The sequence below is a fragment of the Haemaphysalis longicornis genome, unplaced genomic scaffold (assembly GCF_048455015.1).
Source record: "Haemaphysalis longicornis isolate Haplotype H1 unplaced genomic scaffold, Haemaphysalis longicornis Haplotype H1 scaffold_5, whole genome shotgun sequence".
In the NCBI taxonomy this organism is placed as follows: domain Eukaryota; kingdom Metazoa; phylum Arthropoda; class Arachnida; order Ixodida; family Ixodidae; genus Haemaphysalis; species Haemaphysalis longicornis.
The window spans coordinates 30,845,677-30,865,393 of record NW_027526385.1 but is presented as its reverse complement, the minus strand read 5'-3'; the positions used below and the strand labels follow the sequence as shown (position 1 = coordinate 30,865,393).

Genomic DNA, 19,717 nt, shown 5'->3' with positions numbered 1-19,717 from the left:
TAAATGAAATAAAAAAAAATGAAAAAAGGAAAACCCGTGGAATGCTTCCCCAATGACGCTGGCCATGGCAGCCGGAAGGGAGAGAAATTTAATGGCGTACTTGTGTGAGACCAAGACCACAGCAGCAAGAGCAGCAGTAGCAGCGCCGTCTAAAAAGGTAAGGTGTGATTCGCTTCGAATAAATGCAAGGTGAGCTGAATCCACCCAAATCTACCACGAGGGTCTGAGAGGCCGACAATTTTTTCTCACCTCGGAAGGCATCTTGCCGCGAATTTCCGGTTGCGATCTGAATGTCCTGGGAGTTGAGAGGCGCATAATACACGCTGCAAAGCACTCGATCGGTACTGTTGGCTGTAGATGAGGATTTGTAGGGCTGCGGAGACCCGTACCACTGAATACTGGAGATGTCACCCGGAGTCACCTTGAGGTGCGCGAACTGCGTGGTCTTTTTTAAGGCGTCACCTGTAAGACAAGGTGGAGGCCATTTCTGGGGTTGTTCATATAAATAGCAAATTTATAACCCAGAAGTATGAAATCTTGTTATACGGAAAGAAATTGTCACAAGACAGAAAAGTGTCAGGGGTGCTGAATTTCTTGTTCGTTCTTTGAACTGTTACCAGAAATTAAACCTTTGTTCGGTCCTATAAAATTGTTCAGAATACCTCCTCACAGTGTACACAAAAAGTGGCTTTCCGTGCCACAGTCCATTTACCTAAAGTAAAAACTTTTTTATCTTTTATGTGGCTACAAAATCCTGACAATACAATACCTTCTTCTAGGGCGACAAGATGGTTGTTGAGGTGGCAAGTGAATTGTGTATAAAGGGTGACATTTTCGGGAGCAGTTTCTTGCTCGTTCACGCAGATGTACGCACACAAACTGTGGGAAATTTCTTATTCCCAGAGTTTAGCTCGCATTATTGTTCTATTTTTCAAAACCTAGTGTAGCATGTGGGGATATTTTTACGAAGGAAGAGTTATTAATGTTCATTGGTTTATGTTTTTCAGAAGTAGAGCATCCGTTCTGGTTTTGGGTTGGCAAAACAAAAAAGAAAGTATCGCGAAAGTTTTCGGTTCGGTTTAGTTTAGGTGTGGGTATGCTCGGAGACTCTGCCAAGTTTTGTGCGTGGTTTTCCTTTGAGCCTCGATCAGGTTTTCTGCGTGGCGTCGTCATTAGCCCACCAAAGAGCAATGACCACTGAGGAGGGACGCTCTTCTGTCGCCTCATCGCTCCTGTCTTCGAAAATGCCGCTGTTCTGACGGCGCGGCGGTGGAGCGGAGCTGCTTTTATACCTCTTGGGGTTACGTCAAGGCTTAGCTCCGCATCTGCGCATGTGCGGCCGCCGTTCAGCATGGGGAGAGAAAGCTACGGTGAAGCGATGGTGGCGCGCGCGATGACGTCATCGCTAGGCGATATTTTCATTGGCCTAACGTCCGGCTTAAACAGCATCCCTGGTAATATGGGGACCGAATTAAATGAGTACGTGAGGGTAGTGCACACTGCAGCAATAATTTACTAACCGTACAGAGCTCAGTTTACAAAAAACACCAGGGTGGCACCTAATTCACTTACCAACTTTACGGATGTATGGCTTCAAGAAAGGCTGCTTTGTCACAGCACAAAAAAAAAACCGTTTATACAGCATGACACCCGGCCGCAAAGACGGAAGCGTTAGTTTGAAAAGGAACGAAAATGCAAAGCGAACGGTGTAGTACCACAAAATTATCCAGTAGCAGGTGTTCTTCTATGCCTGTAGGATTGCGACTGGTAGAAGGTATACGGTTGAACATCACTGGCGTTCTTCTGCCGCCTTGTTTGGGCTTTGGTAAAGATATAACTGTATTATCAACCAAACTCTGATGTAACATTTGTTGGGAACACTAGAAGCACTTGTTAACGGTGTCCAATAATGTTTGGGGCATGAGAATAGCGCTTGACTCTCATTGATAGCAAGAGAGCATTCACCTCTGTAGTAAAAGGTGACTGCGTCCGAACCACTGCACATGCACCACGCCGCTTTGCGCAAACTTGTCATTGCGCACTGACACATTTCGCTTTCGCACAGGAATCCCTGTTTTATACCATTTCTCCGTTCAGTTACAGTTCGACATATTTCGTGAATGGAAGTTGTGATCACTGATGACTCGGGCCGAAATGTAACTGCTTCGGACGGGCCGGGCCGTCCTGACGGCCCGGGCTGGCCCGGCACAGTGAAGCAATACTTAGGTTTTCTATGATATCACAGAAACTACATGTTGCTGACGCGGTAAAAGCACAGATCACGTTTCTTTGTACATTCCACGGGACTTATTGTTCGGCCCTGAGGCACATGTGGGCGTATGGCAAACCGGTAAGTGTGAGAGATTTGCAAATGTATGTCTTGGGATGAACTGAGCAACACATGCGGCTGAGCGACACACTGCCTAGGGAAGTACAACGAATGAAAATTCAGCGTGACTAGTTTCCACCTCTAAGTTCGGGCGAAAAAAAATTTTCAAGATGGAACACTTCGAACTGCAAACACTGATAGAAAAACCTGCGTCTACATCTGTTTTCTGTAGCAGTGCCCTATTCAGAGTTTTGTTTCCTTCCCTGAGCCAACAACAGTGAAGCTGTCAAAGACTGAGGTGACAATTCAACTTTAGTTTTGCTCTTTGTTTCGGAGGGAAAACATCGTGGCAAGCGTAGCTGGTGGTAGGAGGTGGCCTGTGCCCTCGGGCGTCGTGGCTTGCAGACGAAGACGAAAGGAAAAGCGCAAACAGCGAGTAGGGTGGTTTAAATGCACCAACAACCGCCTAAACAGTAACACTTAATATGATTGAAACTTTATAGATAAGCGATATGAGTTGGTATAGAACACAGTGAAGCGGCAACGATAAAATGTGCATGAAGGCACGCGTGTACTTTGCGTCTCGATAAAAAGAAGGGACCGAGTCCGACCTCCCCATATACTCTAGATCTCGAGAAAAGGAAACGCATATGGACGAAGCAACAAAGCAAGAAGACACCCTGTTTAAACAAACACGAACCATCTGGTGCCCTGACATACAGGTTCCATTTCTGGATAGCAATCGTAAGAATCAGGTTCAAGTGCCCGAGGTGCCATTCTATTTTTAATTGCTTGTTTTAATTCCTGTAGGGCACATTATAAAATTCTACACAAAATTCCGGTGTGGTTTTGTTCCCTTTAGGTCAGTTCCCGCTCTTTTTTTACTTTTCAGTGGTTTGGGCCATTTCGGTTTTGGCTACTTTTCTTGAATATTTTTCAATATTACCATGAATTTATCTGTGGTTGGGGGGTTTTAGTTCATCTTTTTTTTAGGTTGGGCTGTTCGGTCACCTTTATGTCACCTGTATGTCGGTTTCAATTCTTTCGTATGTAGCTGAGCGAAGGCCAGCTGCCGTAGGGATATGTGCATGATTGTTTTGATATGTGCATGATATGTGCATGATATGCGCGTGATATGTGCATGATGAATAGGGGATGTTTTGCCCGTTTAATGTTGGTTTTGCCTGTTATCATTTCCCTTACGATGGATTTTACCGCCTTTAGGTAGTTTTCGCTTCCGAACGTGACCCAATCAGGCGCAGGCCCCTACGGTATTTGGGTTGGAAACACGCATCCGGGACGGGTCGGGCCGGGCCATACGTTTAAGGTCTCAGGCCGGCCCGTGCCGGCCCGTCGGCCTTCTTTGAAGGGTCGGGCCGGGCCTACTGCGATAATCACCGGGCCCGGGCTGGGCTCGGGCCCAAATTTTCGGCCCGTGCACAGCTATAGGCAGAACATGTTCAATAAATGCTTGGTTCCATAAATGCAAGATGTTTAATAAATGCAAAAGCAATCGCAGATTGCCAGAATGGAGCAGAAAGTTACTGAATTTATATAAATATTAGGTGCAGCCACAGTGAAGGCGAAATCGACACAAATAGGCCAAGGCTTCTCCAACCGTAAGTCCTTAAAAATTACAAATTTGGCAGAATAATTAACGGAAGAGATGGGAAGTGCTAACACATACTTATGCCTAACAGCGTTTTTGTAGTCGGAACATTATAATGCGTATAACCCCAGGATTTTGTTGTTTGAGGCTCCACCAAACTGATTGTACTGACTCTGTTTGTACTCAAAAGAAATTTTTATGAGTTAAAAGTGATTTAGACGGCTCTATATACTGTACTGAAATAAAGTAGGGCATTTCTTGTAACTTTTTCGCCAATAAGGATACGAAACAAGGTCCCCGGAATGATCCGGTGCCATTAAACGAGAGAAAACTGTGCTTACGATAGAAATTCCGTGAACCAAGTAACGTAACAGAAGCACTGATAAAATTTCATTTGGACCAATACTAAACCACAGCTTAAAGAGCCATGAAGAGAAAATACAACTTTGTTTAATTTGAAAGAACGAGAATTCAGTATCTCACTCAGCTCCATTACAGCCACAAAAGATGTTTTTTAAACGAAAAAAAGCAAGAAGTATTTAAAAACTTTCAAATTTTGCGCCACAGTGACGTGTAATGAGCAAGAATGACGTCACACGGGCCAACAATAAAACATAATTTTCAGTGCGTTAACTGCACGTTAGCATTAAAGTGATGCGGTCAAATGGAACTAGAGGCACCATTACAGTCGTTGCGACAGGTCAGTTAGGCGGGCGCCAATCGCACAAACAAGGTTCCGTGACGTCATAGAAAAGTTTCGGGAAATATGCGAGGGGGTCGCGACTGCTTCACACGTTTTGTTTAATATCTCCGTTATTTGTTCGAAGATTGCGATGATATTGGTATCATTGTTATCGGGACTAAGCAGTCTTTCTAATAAACTCAACTTGTATTTTGTCTTCATGGCTCCATTAAAAGGGCAAAATTATTTGCTAACAAGCACCGAGTGTTTTCTTTTTGCGTTCCTCACTACAATAAGTAAATGTATCAATCTTCAGAGGGGTTGGAGATAGAAATTTGTTCGACCATATCTTTCGAAAGTGAATTGTTTGTGCAAGGAGAAAGGGGGACTGAAAAAATATGCACGCGAGAGGAATATACGTCGTAATGGTTGCGCACTGAAGATAAAGAGCGTTGTTTACTAGTTACACAAGAGTGCCACTGAACAAAATTTTACATAAGCCTATTGACGGCTAAATGCGCCAGTATTCTCCAAACCTACCAAATTTTACCACGAAGCCAATGAAGACAGCTCTTGCATCAATCGTCGGCTTTAGCAGGGCTGTTTTTCAGAATATCCATGAAGAATTGCCGTAACAAAAACCACAACCGCGGCACCACTTCTGTAGCGGTTCAAACGCATCCACAAAAACACAAAAGTTTGTTTCAAGAAGAAGGCGAATCAGAAGCGGGTTATGTAATCAACCCTGAAAATTTTCCACAAGGTCTTCCTATCGGCCTGTCGAATAGTGATTGGAAGACTTTACAAGGCTTAACTTTCGCTGGTTGTGTTTAGCCGGCTCTTTTCCTCCTTGGTAAAAAAAATGAACTGATTAGCAACCAAGCTTAAAAGTGATATTGATTGTCAAGACTACAATCACGCATAAAAATGGCTTCGAAAAAATGAGAGGGACGGGCATCACAAAAGCGCTGGGTGCACCTTGACACAATAGCCCTTGCCCTTGTAGCAAAGAATGATCCTTTCGAACGCAGTGCACACACGTAAACAACCGTTTTGCGCTGTTGGGCTAATGCTCAGTGATGCTGTTTGGATGGTACTCTGTGTTTTAGGAACGTTGCTCTGATCTGGAACAGCTTGCGATATTTTTCGAAATGTGAGAACCAATCTCTGTGTCGTTAACCGGGTGAAACGCGGCCACCTACGAAATGGCTCCTAAAACGGCAAAAAGGTACATGGCTTACTTTATTAATCAACCATGAAGAGGTTTTGCGTATATTTGCAGGCCTTATGGTTTATACATAGGGTTGCTGTCATTGTCACCATTAAGGCCCACCAGTATTACATGCAGCTTTAAAGGGCCCGGCAGCACTTGCCATTAACGCTTTTACTGTTTCCTTCACGCCTGGAAGCATTGTGAAAGCCGTAGCGCCCACCAGCACTGCGTGATTTGCTCGTCGAAACAGAACTATGGGCGCTACGTTTTAGCTATGATGGTAGATTTTATAGTGGATATCGATTACGTTTGCGTCTGTAAAAAAAAGTAAGCAGCGAATAGCCGCCACATTGCTGTAATGATGTAATTGAGGCACTCGAATACTCTGCAAGAGAGGAAAACGTTTTGAGAGGTATCCGAGTTATCTGACGGCCATAGAGCAGTTTTTGTCTGAGGTTCTGTGTGTCCGACTAATCTTCTGACTCGATGTGTTTGTGGACTGCGTTATGAAAAAATTTGGAATTTCACAAAAAAGCTGAAAAAAGGGTTGCAGGGTACCCTTAAATAATTAATTGCCATAATGTCTTAACAAAAACTATTGAATATACTTACCGGTCTGCATAAGGGTGTGCCTGTAGGATCCCCACTGTCCATCAAAGTACACGTTCATGACAAGATCTCGTTTCATGATTTCTCGGTACTCCGGGTGGCTCGGGCTAAAGTTGGATACTTTATTAGATCCGGAATGACTTGCATCGAAGACGCACCTGGGTATGGCGTAAAAACGAAAGCGGAATATAGCGGACCACGATTGTCGTGGTTCGGAAGCGATGAACCTTAGCAGAAAAAAAGTTCAGGATATACCAGTAAGTGAGAGTGCTCATTCTCTAATATTTTTGTTCTCACTAGTAACGGCATAAATTGAATACGTACGCGCAGCACTGGTTTTAATTGAAACCTTCATGACCGATCACTGTTAGGGCGCTTTAAACAACTGGCCGGGCGCCTTCCCCGAGGTGTTTAAAAAAAACACGGCAGTTATTTTCCAGATATCGGTGTTAACATGCAAAGGATAGTTTGCAATAGCATAAGTGCGTGGTTGTTAACTCGGAGATGTTGCAATTTTTTTCAAGCTTGGGGCTTCCTGTAAGAAGAGGCCTTAAGGTAAATGTGCAGCATCAGCCCATTATACCTAAAACATGTAGGAGTACGTGAACAAAACCAGTTATAGGAGATGAAATAACTCCGGCATTGCTGCTAGCACGCTATGCCGTGGGCAACGGCAAAAGCATTGGGCTTACTTAAAACCTTTCTGGAAATGCTTATGGGGATGTCTGTAAACAAAATATTGGTGGCCTATTTTTCTGACGATTACGAGCTCCTCTCTGTGTTGCACTACTTGTTAAGGCCGTTTCACTATCCATTGACTCGATTGGAGCACATAGGGGCCTGCGCACGTACGCTGTGTGAATAACCACTCCCGAAAATGTGGTCACTGAAGTCTGCATTGACGTTATCGCGTGTCGAAAGAGCGCTGGTTTCTATCCTGTTATCATACGCATATTGTAACAATTTGTAGCGCACGCATGAAGGAAATGCCTCATAGCTTACAGCTGCGTCACGCAAAATAACTGCCGACTAAAACCGCTTTCACGATTGCAGTCTTTAAGTAGCATGAACGTCTTCCCACGCTTATCTTAATACCCGAAGTAAATGAGGATGTTCATAGATGAATATCATTCTCCCGTGGGGATCAGATCTTGGCCCTATTTAATAGAACTTGTCTTCTTGAATGAAGAACACTATATAGAAGAACGAGGCTCACGGCACTGCAAGAGGGAGAAAAAAAAAGGGCACCAAAAATAATAGAAGCTGTATTGCGCATCTCTAACCATACATGAGCAGCTTGTCCCGTGCCTTCACGGACTTGAGGCTCGCCTCGATCGGCAGGCCTCGGTCCGGATTCCGAAGCTGGCATCAAGGTGTCTTTCACGCGCCAGGGCGCCCTGGTCTAACCGTGCTTTTAATTCGAACCACCTCAGTGGTATCGTTGGCTCGCTTGAGTAGTACCATTGGCTATCCGTCGACCCTTTCAATGTTTACCAGCATCGGTATTCCGTTACCGCCGCTATTTCTATTTCATCCTCCTAGGCGCTAACTCAATGCTATCCTCGCTTCAAACGGGTCTTTGCGCTGGGACCCAGGAAGAGGGTGCACGTAGCAGCGACGTACCTCTACCTCCCGATAAACAAGCCGCCAGCTGCGCGAAAGCAGCGCCACCACCTTCAGCTTAGATTCAGTTCAGCTTTACGGCCGTGCCCTGCCCTTTCCTATTGCTCTGTCGCTTTCGGTCCGCTAATTGACGGCCTATATTTTTACCCACACAGGGCTTCTGTTGCTTACGTATTAGAAAAGGCAGCTGTTTTTGGTGAATGGTAAACGCAGCTGCACGGATGACGGGGATTCAGTGCAGGCGAATGGAAGGCGTAGCAAGTTTCGCATAAAAATTTTGTCTTTCTGTTCTTCGTAAAATACAGCCACTGTATTTAATAACGTCTCTAATTCCGTCAAGCCAACTTTTTGAGGGCTCATCGACGGCATTCAACCCATCTTACGAGCAATTTGCACTAGTGGCTCAAATGGCGCTTACGCTAGACTTTCACCAAAGAGTAAAACTATGAGGATACCGAGGGAAGAGAGTTTCGTTTACATATAAAATTATGTTAGAACGGAATATGAGTTTTCTTGTGAAAAAATGGGCCAGAAGAAGGGCGCTAAAGACATATGAATGAAATGTTCCGAAACGGCTGCGGGTTGAATGGTTCCACGCAGATGTTAAGTTCAGTCAGATATCTCGAGGTGCACGTTTAATTATATACGAATTGTACACTTTCAAGTGCAGTCAGTTGGAATACTGAGTTTGAATAATGTGGACTCATAAAATCCGAGCTTTATTTATTGTAGGGTTTAACGCACCGACGCTACACAGGCGATGCGGCGCACCCTAGTGGATGGCTCCCGATTAATTTTGGCCACCTGGGGATATTTAAGGTACCCTTAAATCTGCAACACACGGCAGTTCTTGCTTTTCGCCTCCATCAGAAAAGCGGCCGGCGAAGCCGGGAATCGAGCCCGCGCCCTTGTGCTCAGCAGCACAATGCCAGATCCACTGAGCCACCGCGGCGGGTATAAAATCTAGGCTTAATGCGTTCCGTTGTATGCCTACCTGATATGCCTCCCAGCACTTTCCAGAAGAAGGCACTTCACGAGTCCCATGATTCCACTGATTCCGGCGTTTTCAGACAGGAGCCACAGAGTACGCTCACGTGGCGCGCTTTCGAGTTTTTGCGCCTTGTCCTTGAGTTCCTCGACCCAGTCAGAGTCCGTGGTGCGTATTTTGACCACTTCTTGCGCGAATGATTCCACCGGCGATGTGCACTTTCGAAACAGCAGGAGCGACGACAAGTTGTTCGACTTGTGCGCGACAAGTCGGAATCCGTTGTCCTCTAACCTCGCTTGCAGAGCTTCACAAGCAGGAAATTTGAAGGCCGTTTTGCTAGCATTTCTGAGAAACAGTTCGGCGGGGCTCAGAGCTGTACGCACGGCGATAAGCGCAAACCCATTTTCTTTGCAAATTGAGGACAGTTTCTCAGGCAGAGACCGGTGCCTTACGTGGTCCAGAGTGCTCACTCTTGTGACTACTAAATGGGCTTCGGATAGTTCACCTTCGGAGGAAGAGACCGATTGCAAATCAATGACATTGATGTCGTTAAGTTGTTCCTCCGAGATTGTAATGTCGCTGAATGCGCGGGCCACAGTGTACTCACTCTTCAGTGTTGAGTACGAAATGTGCAACAGTGAGCGTATCCATGGTGCCAGAAGCAAGCTGTTTTTTACGAACGCAAGCTCCAAGATCCTGACATTTTTGCCGGTCACGTTCTCAGTCACAATGTCAAGGACGTGCCTCAAAGGGTCTTCCCCAAATAGGGCTGTGTTCAGAATATCAGCCTCGAGGTCCCGTTTGTGAAGATATAGAGCTGAGTGGACGCATACGGCCAAGGAAGATGTCGAGTCGTTTACGAACTTGAGAACAGTGATTAGGGTTCGTAGGAGGCCATGATTCTCGGCAAGATGCGCGGGGAAGCTGTCGGGAGATTTAGCAGAGATGCCATCTACTTTAAAGAACTGAGTGAAGGGATCTGTGCCGTCTGGAGAGCAGAGATCGAGAATTCGGTAGGCGATGGAAGAGCACATCTCAATGTAATCTTGCAAGCTTGCCTCCCGCCGTTGTCTGTCCGCCTCACTGTCAAAGTAAGGAATGAAACGAAACTCTTCGAGGAGGGGCACTTCTGGATCACTGCTGCGAGGAATGGGGTTGTATGTGACATTCCGTAAGGCGACTCCGCCCGCTCTGCACGTGTTGAGGTAGCGTTCATACACCACGTCTGCACCTGTTTAGAGAAAGAAATGGAAAAGGAATAGTGGTAATGACTACGGTCTCCTTCGACGACATTTTTCTATAGGACAGTTGCAAGTTGGGCGAGTTCGTAGGTGTTCATACTTATACAATACGAATGACGGGACAGACAGAAGAATAACGACAGGACAGGCGCTGACTGCTAACTGAATTTATTGAATACCCGCCCCAAACATTTATACCAACCGCCACACGTGCGGCTGCCACCCGGTGTTTGAGGAAACTGATATTGTTACCAAGCACCCGCAGCAGTTACACCGAGAGATAGTTGAAGCCTATCAAATTAGCAAGAGGGGCAAAAATTACGTGAGCCACCCTTCAGTGGTGCTTACTGATTAAGAGGTCCAGTTCATGAATAGCAACAAATAAGTCATGTTCCCTTTTTTCTTATTTCTTTTTTTCTTTTTTCTGCTTTTCTTTATTTTTATGCTACTTTGACACGGGCGGGGTTGTTTACCTTCGGTATACTTCGGTATAAATGTTTGTGGCGGGTTTTCAATAAATTCAGTTGAGAGTCAGCGCCTGTCCTGTGGTTATTCTTCTGTCTGTCCCGTATTTCGCGCTGTGATTAAGTATAGTTTTTTCATAATCAACACTTTCAGAGCAGTAACAAATCTACACCTTTATCGCTTACGTTACCACCAGCAAAAGTGAAGAATATCGAACTTCCCCGTTCGCGGCAACTGTATCGAATGTATCGCGATAAATGCGATAAAGAGGAATTTTTTTCTTGTTGCATTGTATAACATTTTGAGCGAAACAACGTTGCTCTTTATATTTCTATACCTCGTCGGAAGCTCTAGTACGATTTTCGCAGCTCACCAAAGTAAAAACGAAAAAACAATTTTTGTAAAAACGGATTCTGTGAACTTTAAGGCTACAATCTTCCGCAGGGAGCGTTTAATTTAAAAGCACATATACCGTCTCAATAACGAACTTCAGGATTTGTTTTTTTAGTTTTGAGTACAATATCCCATACTAAACACTTTGCAAAATTAGTAGAAGGAAAATCAGTTACCGGCATCTCCAGCGTTCTCCACAATGCGTGCATGCAGCTGGGGGTCTATACAACAGAACTCAATTCTCGTCGGCATGGTAACTGTCCGGAAGTAGTTGTGTAGTGCAACAAACTGGAACATGGCGTCCATAAATGTCACCCAGTTGTCCTCCCATTGGAGCTTACCGTTCCGAACTGCAAAAATGTTAACAAAACAAGCTGCTAACTTAGACTGCAACATACATGCCGTCATGAAAACACTGGCACAAAGGTGAAGAATGCAAAAACAAGTGATTTAAAGGGCGAAGTAATGTCCTCATTCACCACTTCACAAGAGCTGATGCATGTGCATGTAAAACATCAGTGTGCTGGTTTTCACGACAATTGCGGGACTTCAAAGAAGGTTTTAAGTGAACCGGCTGGCTTCGTTGCACACAATTTTTTCACGAACGTAATTATGTAGTCTTGTTGGTTGTGGAGCTATCATAAATTCATTGGTATTTCGTACAATAGAACAAAAGCATTTTTCCGGATGGTATTCGGCTACTTCTTTTTTGTTTTTTATGCACGGCTACGCAAAAAAGTAGATCCCCTGATTAGCCCCGTGAACCAGAACATTCCCACATATAATTAAAAATGACCAGAAACTGGTTTTGTTTTGGGTATTATAAAGAAGCCTAAATTTTACCTTCGTTCCAAATGTAGGTACTCGGAAGACCAGGGCTAGACAAAGAATATCGGTTAACGGGGCTTAACTATGGTGGCGCCACATAACATGTGCGAAACTTGCTTTTAATGTTTTCGTATAGAAAAATACCACTCGAATGACTGCGGGTAGGTACGCCCTTGCTTTCCTTGCGCGTGCGTAATTTGAAGTCGCATAAAACTTTTAATTAATCACCAACACTAACACCGCACGCATGGCTGCTGGTTACGATGATTTACAAAAAACAACACGTACAACTTTGCATGTTGTTGTTCCTTCAGTTTTATGTCATTTTGTAGAGTTTTCGTTTCCAGATCAAGCAATCCAAACTAGCGATCCATCCCCAGAGGAGGCTTTGCATATCGGATGAAGACATATGCATGAGCAGAGGCAAAGGAAAAACACAAAATACTCACAGTTAATATCGGTCTTGCAGATGCCCCGAAACACCCCGTTGCACTTGTAGCCTCGTAGTCTAAGTTCCTTGTACACGTCCTCAGCTTCTAGCTCGTAAACCACTGCCCCTTCTGGGGTAGGATGTGGTGAGGCGTTGAGAAGCTTCATGTCATCCCCAGCAACTCGAATGCGGCCACTTGCGACAACAACACCATCTTTGCTCACTTGAAACTGCTCTGTGTCACGCGTGACATTTACCCGCAAACTGACGGCACCTGTGGAAAAAGACGAAATTTTTTTATGATGTGCAAGGGCTAAGGCTTGGGCGAGTTGGTGCTTTATTACAAATTATTACAAATAGCGCTCGTGGTTGTCACTTTCTTCTTCTTGTGTTTCTTCTGTGTTGCGCTGTTGCTCTATTTGTAATTTCAGATTTAGTTCCCGTAGAGAGTTCGTAACGCGTTTCGTTCATAATATTCTTTAGCTGCAGCATGACCACACGAATGATATGCAAACTTTCTCTAAGGAAGACCTGGCAACATAATAACACAGTGCTCAGAACTATGGTGATTTACGTTTTGGTTTTGAGTTGTCGTGAGTGGAAAAGCATATAACGGTCTTTTTCCGACTTTTCCGCTAACGGTGAGCGCAACCAAGAAAATGCTGCGCACAAAATATAACTCCAGTACTAAACACAAACTCAGAGAAACGAATAAATGCACTGCTCACAAATGTTCATTTGAAAGAAAGGATGGCGTAATACATAGTCTTTTACATACACACAAAAACATAAAAGCAGAAAGCAATATCAATGAACACCACTAAATTCAGAGTCTGCCTGCCGCATACTGTCAAAAAAATGTTGTAAAATGTGATAATGACTGTTCCCTCATGCACTCTTCGCTATTTTTTTTTAATGCAGTTAGGCTTCGGGAAGCTTATTTGCCATGGTGTCTTGGCGTCTGTCAGTGGTTATTGTCTTCTTGAAGCGTGGCGTACAACCACTATCACAAAAATGACGAGGCACGTGGGATGCAGTGCCTTACGTAATTGATAAATGATACCAAGACAATACCAACTTTGCATACTGCGTAATTTATGGCGCGCTTCTTTCCGTGTAAACTAGGCCTCTGTTTGCCGCTGATACGGCTGCACATCCAACTATAAACTTGCACGTTGCGGAAGAACAAGGGGGCCCATTTATTCTGGAGTGACCCGCTCAAGTTCGTGATCCACTGTATGGGAATACGGTACCTCCTGGGTCGTTGTTTTGTTCCGGCTGTCACCTCGGATGTACCCGCTTACGCTTCAGTTTCAGAAGCAATGCTTTCGCTGCAGGCGATAGGTGCAAACTAGGGTAACCGGCATCAAACAATCCTGAAACTTGGGTGTCTAAACTGATTTGCATACGATAAGAAGATGACTTTGTAATAGCGCGCTCTAAGCACATCTAGGCAACTGCACGTTTACCGCTTTTGAATGAGCAGATTCAAAGGGCAGAAGCCACAGGGACAGGAAATTAAACATACATTGTTGTCTGCTACGCAAAAGTAAATGTCTACAAAATGGAGGTTATGCCCTTTCAACAGCGGAGCTGTGGAAGTTTGAGCTCTGGCCGCGCCGAGCGTCAGCAGAAACGTCCGCCTGGCGAAGTGGAGAGGGGAAAAATGCTAGGCCAATATGTGTGAGGGAAGTGTCGTGGAGGCAAGCAGCCCACTAGCAGGTTTTGGGAGTGCGGGCGTCAATAAAAAACCGCTTGCCGTTGTTGGGGTCGAACCTGGGTCCTTCGCGTTAAAAAACGTCGTCTATCCGGTTGCGCCGTCATGGCGTTCGGGGGTTCAGCATTTCCTTTGAGTTTACACCACGGGAGTCGGCTTTGAACTTTACCTGTATTGAAGTCGAATTTGTATTCGAAATTTGGCAGTTTGAATTTTGTACTTTAGAAGGGTGGATTGTAAAGTTTGATTTAACTCGATTTGCATATAAAAAAGCTTCGGTTTTTAATCATCTTTCTGTTAAGAAAGGGGCAGGCCTAAGAAAAGCCAAGTTAAACCCAGTGAAGACCACCAGCCCTGCTGTTTCCTCGCTCTCGGTAAATAAATTGTGAAGGTTTCCGAAACTTTTAATTTCTTCTGTGAACTTTTGGCTAACGGCCAGAGTTGTGAAAGTCTGTAACACCTCCGTAACGCTCTTTTTGTAGCTATGACCTTCCCGTCTTTTCATCTCAATCGAGTAGTGGTCGACATATATAAAAAAAATTGGACAAGTACATCGTTTAGTTCACGTACTGCGGAGCTATGTGAGCAGCTATGCATCAACTAGTCCCACAGCACGGTTTACAGAAACTACTACTAGGTGTATAATTCCGATGGGAGGCTTGGTTTTCATCTTTTGACAGGCTTTCTCAATTTTATTCCGAAATTTATGTTAGGTATTTATCTCAGTAGCCTGCAATAACAAGTTTTGACTTTGTCCAGCGGCTTAACACGCCGAAGTATACTTCTCATCGCACACGTGGCCAAATACGCCTGCTTTTTAGTTTCAACATTCGGCTTCGCACATTGTTGGGCCAAACATTAGGTTACCACACGAAAGGTTTGAGTGAGACTCCAACAAATTCCCACTCATGTGAATTGGCCAATGAAAATGACAGCTGGACGGCGGGGCTCGTGATCTATTTACCAATTAAGATTTTCTACGACATCAACATGCCTATATCTAGGAACACCCTGAGGCGTTTGATTGGGCAATATTTGTTGTTGCCTTCACAAAGCATAAGTGCTTTGAATCAATAGACAGAAAAAATGAACAAGCCGAAGCCCTTGGGCTTGTTACGTCTTCCTGTCATTGTCCATATTTGCTATATATGGTAGCGATGGACCACTGGCCAACTAGCCAAATAGACACTCTTATAAGTGCTTAAAGGTACTCGGACATTTTTCTATTTATTATAAGGCGGCCACGGTCACTACCGAATCGGGACTATGCACTAGTTCAAAATATCAGAAAAGCAAGCCGTAGGAGTAAAACGCTTGAGTTAGTCTATCGTTTAAAAAGTGGAGGACCTTAGAATCTGCATTTAGGCTTGGAACACGGCGGCATTATAGGGCACGGTTGGCATGGCAATATCTGTCGTTTGTCATCTTTTACGGCAGCACATTTATTTCGTGTGTGTGCGTGCGCTACAGCACGTTTCACCATGGCGCTGACGTCACCACGTCCGTAGGGGCCCCTTGAGCGGTGAGAACATTACGTTCCGGCAGGAACTCCCTTCTGGAGCAGTGCCTTACAAATAAGCGGCCTCCAGTGAACGCCGAAATGCGGTGCGGTAGGACGTATCGCACACGCCGCTATTTTGGTCGCCGTCAGTGCTGCCGATGGCGACCGGGTTTGCTGCAGAACCGGCACGTTACCTCTAAGGGGTAAAGCATACAACTATCCACACGAATTAAACTTATGCTTGCAAAGATGCAGCCAACTGGAAACCAATATCGGTCAGTCGTTCACTCACCACTCTTCGGCAACATTATTTCCTGATGAATAGTCACATGATCGAAGATGACAGGCACTTCATCAAAGTGCTTCGCACACTGTGCGGCCAAGCTCTTCCAAGCCAGGACCATGTAGGCGGCAGCGGGAAACAGCACCTGCCCGTTCAACTCCCGCTCTGCAAGGTGCGCGTCTCCCTCATTCGCCTTCAGGTCCACCTCTACGACCTCCTCGGACGCCTGCGGATGCGTAAGCGTTTTTTCATGGCAAGTTTACAAAACGGGTCTGGTGCTTTGATCGTGTCGATAGCGTCTTTTCACAACTCTACAAGTTGTGAGCATATAAATTGTGCTTATTGAAAATACACCACAAGAGGGAAGTATACACACTTTAATGGCTCAGTTACTACCGTTATTGGAGAACTTTATTGGATGTCTTCTCACCTTTGCAATGTTGACCAAGTCCTTCCATTCGATGACGTTCCAGTTCTGCGAGTGGTCCCAGCTGACATAATGTGCGATGCTTGGTGTTCCTCGAGGAACTGGCCACGCCACAGGAGGGTAAAGGGAACTCAGATCGAGTTGTACGCCAAGTGTGTGCAGCTCGCCCAGTGTGCTGAGGAAGAGTGTGCTGTTGTCGGAGTCACGTTTCATCAGTCTGAGGCATGTGGCATCACTTAATCCTCCACGCAGAATCCCCTGGAGGAAATAAAGCATACAGTAAATGCCCGCCCTACTGGGCTACCAAATGTTAAGCGGCACCAGAAGGGAAAAGCTGTCAATATTTAGGGCATGCCTAGAATGTTGCACGGGAAAGCAGTGCTCGCGCGAAGCAGCGGAAGCAAATGTCTTTCACGGAAGAACTACTGACAAGCACATTGAGCTTTCTCTGCTCTGGAAGTCAGTGGTAAGTGTATATCAATTAACGGTGCCATTTCAACTCCGTTAAGACTTGTTACGAGGTACAAGACAGCACTGGTGTCTGCGGCAGACAGGCTTCGACGACGACGAAGATTAATACGAAGATGAGATGACCGAACGTGGACAGTCGCCTTTTGTGGATACGTGGAGATCTCGCTACAAGTGAACCAGAAGAATAGCCCGAGGCATAAAAAGTGATGGAGGAAGAGGAAGAAAAAAGGCGCGTGACTAGATGACGAAGCCGGGTTGAATCGATGGAGCAAGGGCTTGGAAGACTACCTGCAAGATGTGGTAGCCGCGGTTTCCTGAAGCCTTCGTGAGGATGCCTGGAAACCTAGGCTGGCTGCAGTGCCAGCCGTGTCTACTAGCTCTTCGTCGACCGCTCATTAAATCGACTTGACTGCGCAACCTTGTGTTCTTGTGTCGATCTTCCAAAGGCCGCGACAACCGGGACTGCGCAACGTATCGGCATCGAGGGCGCCGTACCACGTGAGACGTTTTGTCTACCGCGGGCGTGTCCACACTGAACTGGGAACTGTTGCTTTTTTCTCGTCCTCGCCGAACTTTTGTATGTTTTAGCCTCTTCTGTCTTCAGGATAGAGATTATTATCGCATTCTGCTTGTCCCGGCAAAGTCGTACTCATAACCCGTCCCGTATCGATAACTGTCTCCGTATTCTACGTACTTGTAAAGCGCCTGTCTAATTATTGCATCGCTGGTTCCGAAGACTAGCCACTGACACCATCACAATAATCCTTCGTAACAGCACCTATACATACGATTCTGTTTAAACAACGTTGAGAAGTGATTTTCACCTGCAGCAGAGAATGGGGAGCGATCTCAATCACAATGGCGTCCCTGGGCACGCGCTGCAGGCCCTCGTAGAAAAATACTGGCGAGAGGAAGTTGTTGATGAGGTAATCCGCAGAGCAGCGTTGGCCAATTGGTTCAGTCCAGCATCTCTCCGTCACAGAAGTGCTGACCCAGTGAGAACTTCGCAACTTCGGCTCCGGAATCACCTTTGAGGCCGGAGAGAAAAGAGAATGTGTGAAGAAATTAAGTCTAAAATGTGCATAACTTTGCTCGGTTGCGGCTACCGCAAAATGATTTCCTCTTGCTTTAGTGCTGCAAGAGTTCTTCAAGGAAAAACCTGCAAAATTTTAGTAGAATTTACGCAGAAAATTTTTTTGCTCTTGAGTAGCCACGTCGGAGTACACTGTGCCGTTTTTCTGATTGATATCGAAAACAGTTGTTTTTGTTTGGTTTTTTATTTTATGACTTTATAGAATGCTATTCTATCTCAAACTGCAGAATACAGCAAAACAAATCCAACTGGTGTTTTTGTCAAATGGGAGTATCTGCTCTAGTGTAAGGGTCGCTGAGTATACGTTTAGGGATCCCCGCGAATGTAACCTTGGGTCGGGGTTAACAACAAAAAAATTGGCCGGGCATGTGCTCACTTCTCTGCAAGTGTCGTCGAACCGCCGACGATTTCATATAAATGTATGTTTTGTGTTTCCCGCGCAGTTCTCATGATCTTTACCTCCTGTCTTGCTGGAGGCTTTCTCAAGTCAATTCAATTTCGCCGCGTTCCACTGCTCGTGCGCCATGTACTAAACCTTTTGTGTTACTGATGAACTTTTTAGAATGTCACCACGTGCTACAGACTCGTCGAGGCATTTGTGAATTATTGAACTAGCAGGCAGAAAGAATAATTTCAACAGGTATTTTAATTTGACAGCGGGAAAATAAAGCAGCCGTGTATTTTAATTAAAGGCACCGTAGATTATCACTTCTCTCGTAAAGAAACGAAGAATTAACTGCCCTTGTTATAAAAATTGAAATTCCACAGTTATATATAAAAAAATGCACTTCGGGCGTGCTGTCAGCGCTCTTCTTATTCCGAGTACAGGATGTTGTTGAGATTTATGCGAAATATAGGAAAACCTTTGTTGAGGTTGGCGAGACGTTCGTACTACAACAAATAGTTCTATGAAAATCGGTGCTGCCTCCCGAAAACTTGAATAACAGTTAACCGTATATTGGGTTGGCCCTCAAAGCTATATATTAATGCAACTATTTCAAAACACTTCCTTACTCTCGGTCACTGTACGCAATAATTAAATAATAATATTCCAAACCTCCAATCAGGTGACAAATTCCCACCACAGCTCTCCGGCCATCACATAGCAAGGCCTCTCCTGCATACTTGCCTCCCGTAACTCTGTTGACTCGCACGATATCATGCTTAGTTGCAGGCCCAGAAAAGCCCCAGTCACAGACGGTTTTTACGTAATTGGACTGCAGTGAAACTTCAACGTGTTATGCAACGCAATAAGATTTATGCTCAATTCTTTTTTGGAGCATGGTTTATTACTGCTGAGCTCAAGATTGCCCTGCCGAGGCCGCTCCATATACGTGAAGGCTTTAAAACAACCGAAGATTACACACCGATATCTATCCTTCTTTGTTTTGTAGAAATGTAAGAAAAACATATTAAAGCGGAAGCTTTCTCAGTAGAACCGATAGCGCCCTGTCAAAGAACTAATGCATTTCCCTGTAGACCGATTGGTCGACCGAAAAGTTCTGATAAGATCTCTGGCACACGGCGCATGCCTGAAACCGTGCTTCTGTTGTGTCAAAATGGTTACGTGAAAATCGCAAGAAAAGGAGCGGCTCTAGGTAATACGATGCAGGAATCGATCATAAAGATAGAATGTACCAGTATTCTTTTGCCTCATGAATCACGTATCGGTATGGATTGAGTTCGCTCGAAGATGCGTTTACTCAGTCCAAGTAAAATAATCACATATGTTCTTTCTTCGTTTGAGATTTGGGTCTTTGAAGGTTTGGCGCCTTCACGGACGTAGTTTCAACGAAGGCTAAACGCACTTTTTGC

The 19,717-nt window shown here is 45.0% G+C and overlaps 2 protein-coding genes across 4 annotated transcripts in view; one reads left to right on the top strand and one right to left on the bottom strand.

The window, feature by feature from the left end:
• The window catches only part of LOC144138025 (uncharacterized), a 490,339-nt gene that overhangs the window by 115,991 nt on the left and 354,631 nt on the right, over positions 1 to 19,717 (top strand). The gene's annotated exons all lie outside the window — the stretch shown is intronic.
• Positions 1 to 19,717, bottom strand: part of LOC144138021 (fatty acid synthase-like) — a 61,340-nt gene that overhangs the window by 16,049 nt on the left and 25,574 nt on the right. For all 3 annotated transcript variants that reach the window (XM_077670061.1, XM_077670063.1, XM_077670062.1), the window contains exons 11-18: positions 17,634 to 17,837; positions 16,342 to 16,596; positions 15,921 to 16,137; positions 12,430 to 12,684; positions 11,329 to 11,502; positions 9,060 to 10,284; positions 6,446 to 6,600; positions 250 to 462 (exon numbers count right to left, since the gene is read on the bottom strand). In XM_077670061.1, coding sequence (XP_077526187.1) covers positions 250 to 462; positions 6,446 to 6,600; positions 9,060 to 10,284; positions 11,329 to 11,502; positions 12,430 to 12,684; positions 15,921 to 16,137; positions 16,342 to 16,596; positions 17,634 to 17,837 — 2,698 coding nt within the window. The remainder of the gene's footprint in view (positions 1 to 249; positions 463 to 6,445; positions 6,601 to 9,059; positions 10,285 to 11,328; positions 11,503 to 12,429; positions 12,685 to 15,920; positions 16,138 to 16,341; positions 16,597 to 17,633; positions 17,838 to 19,717) is intronic.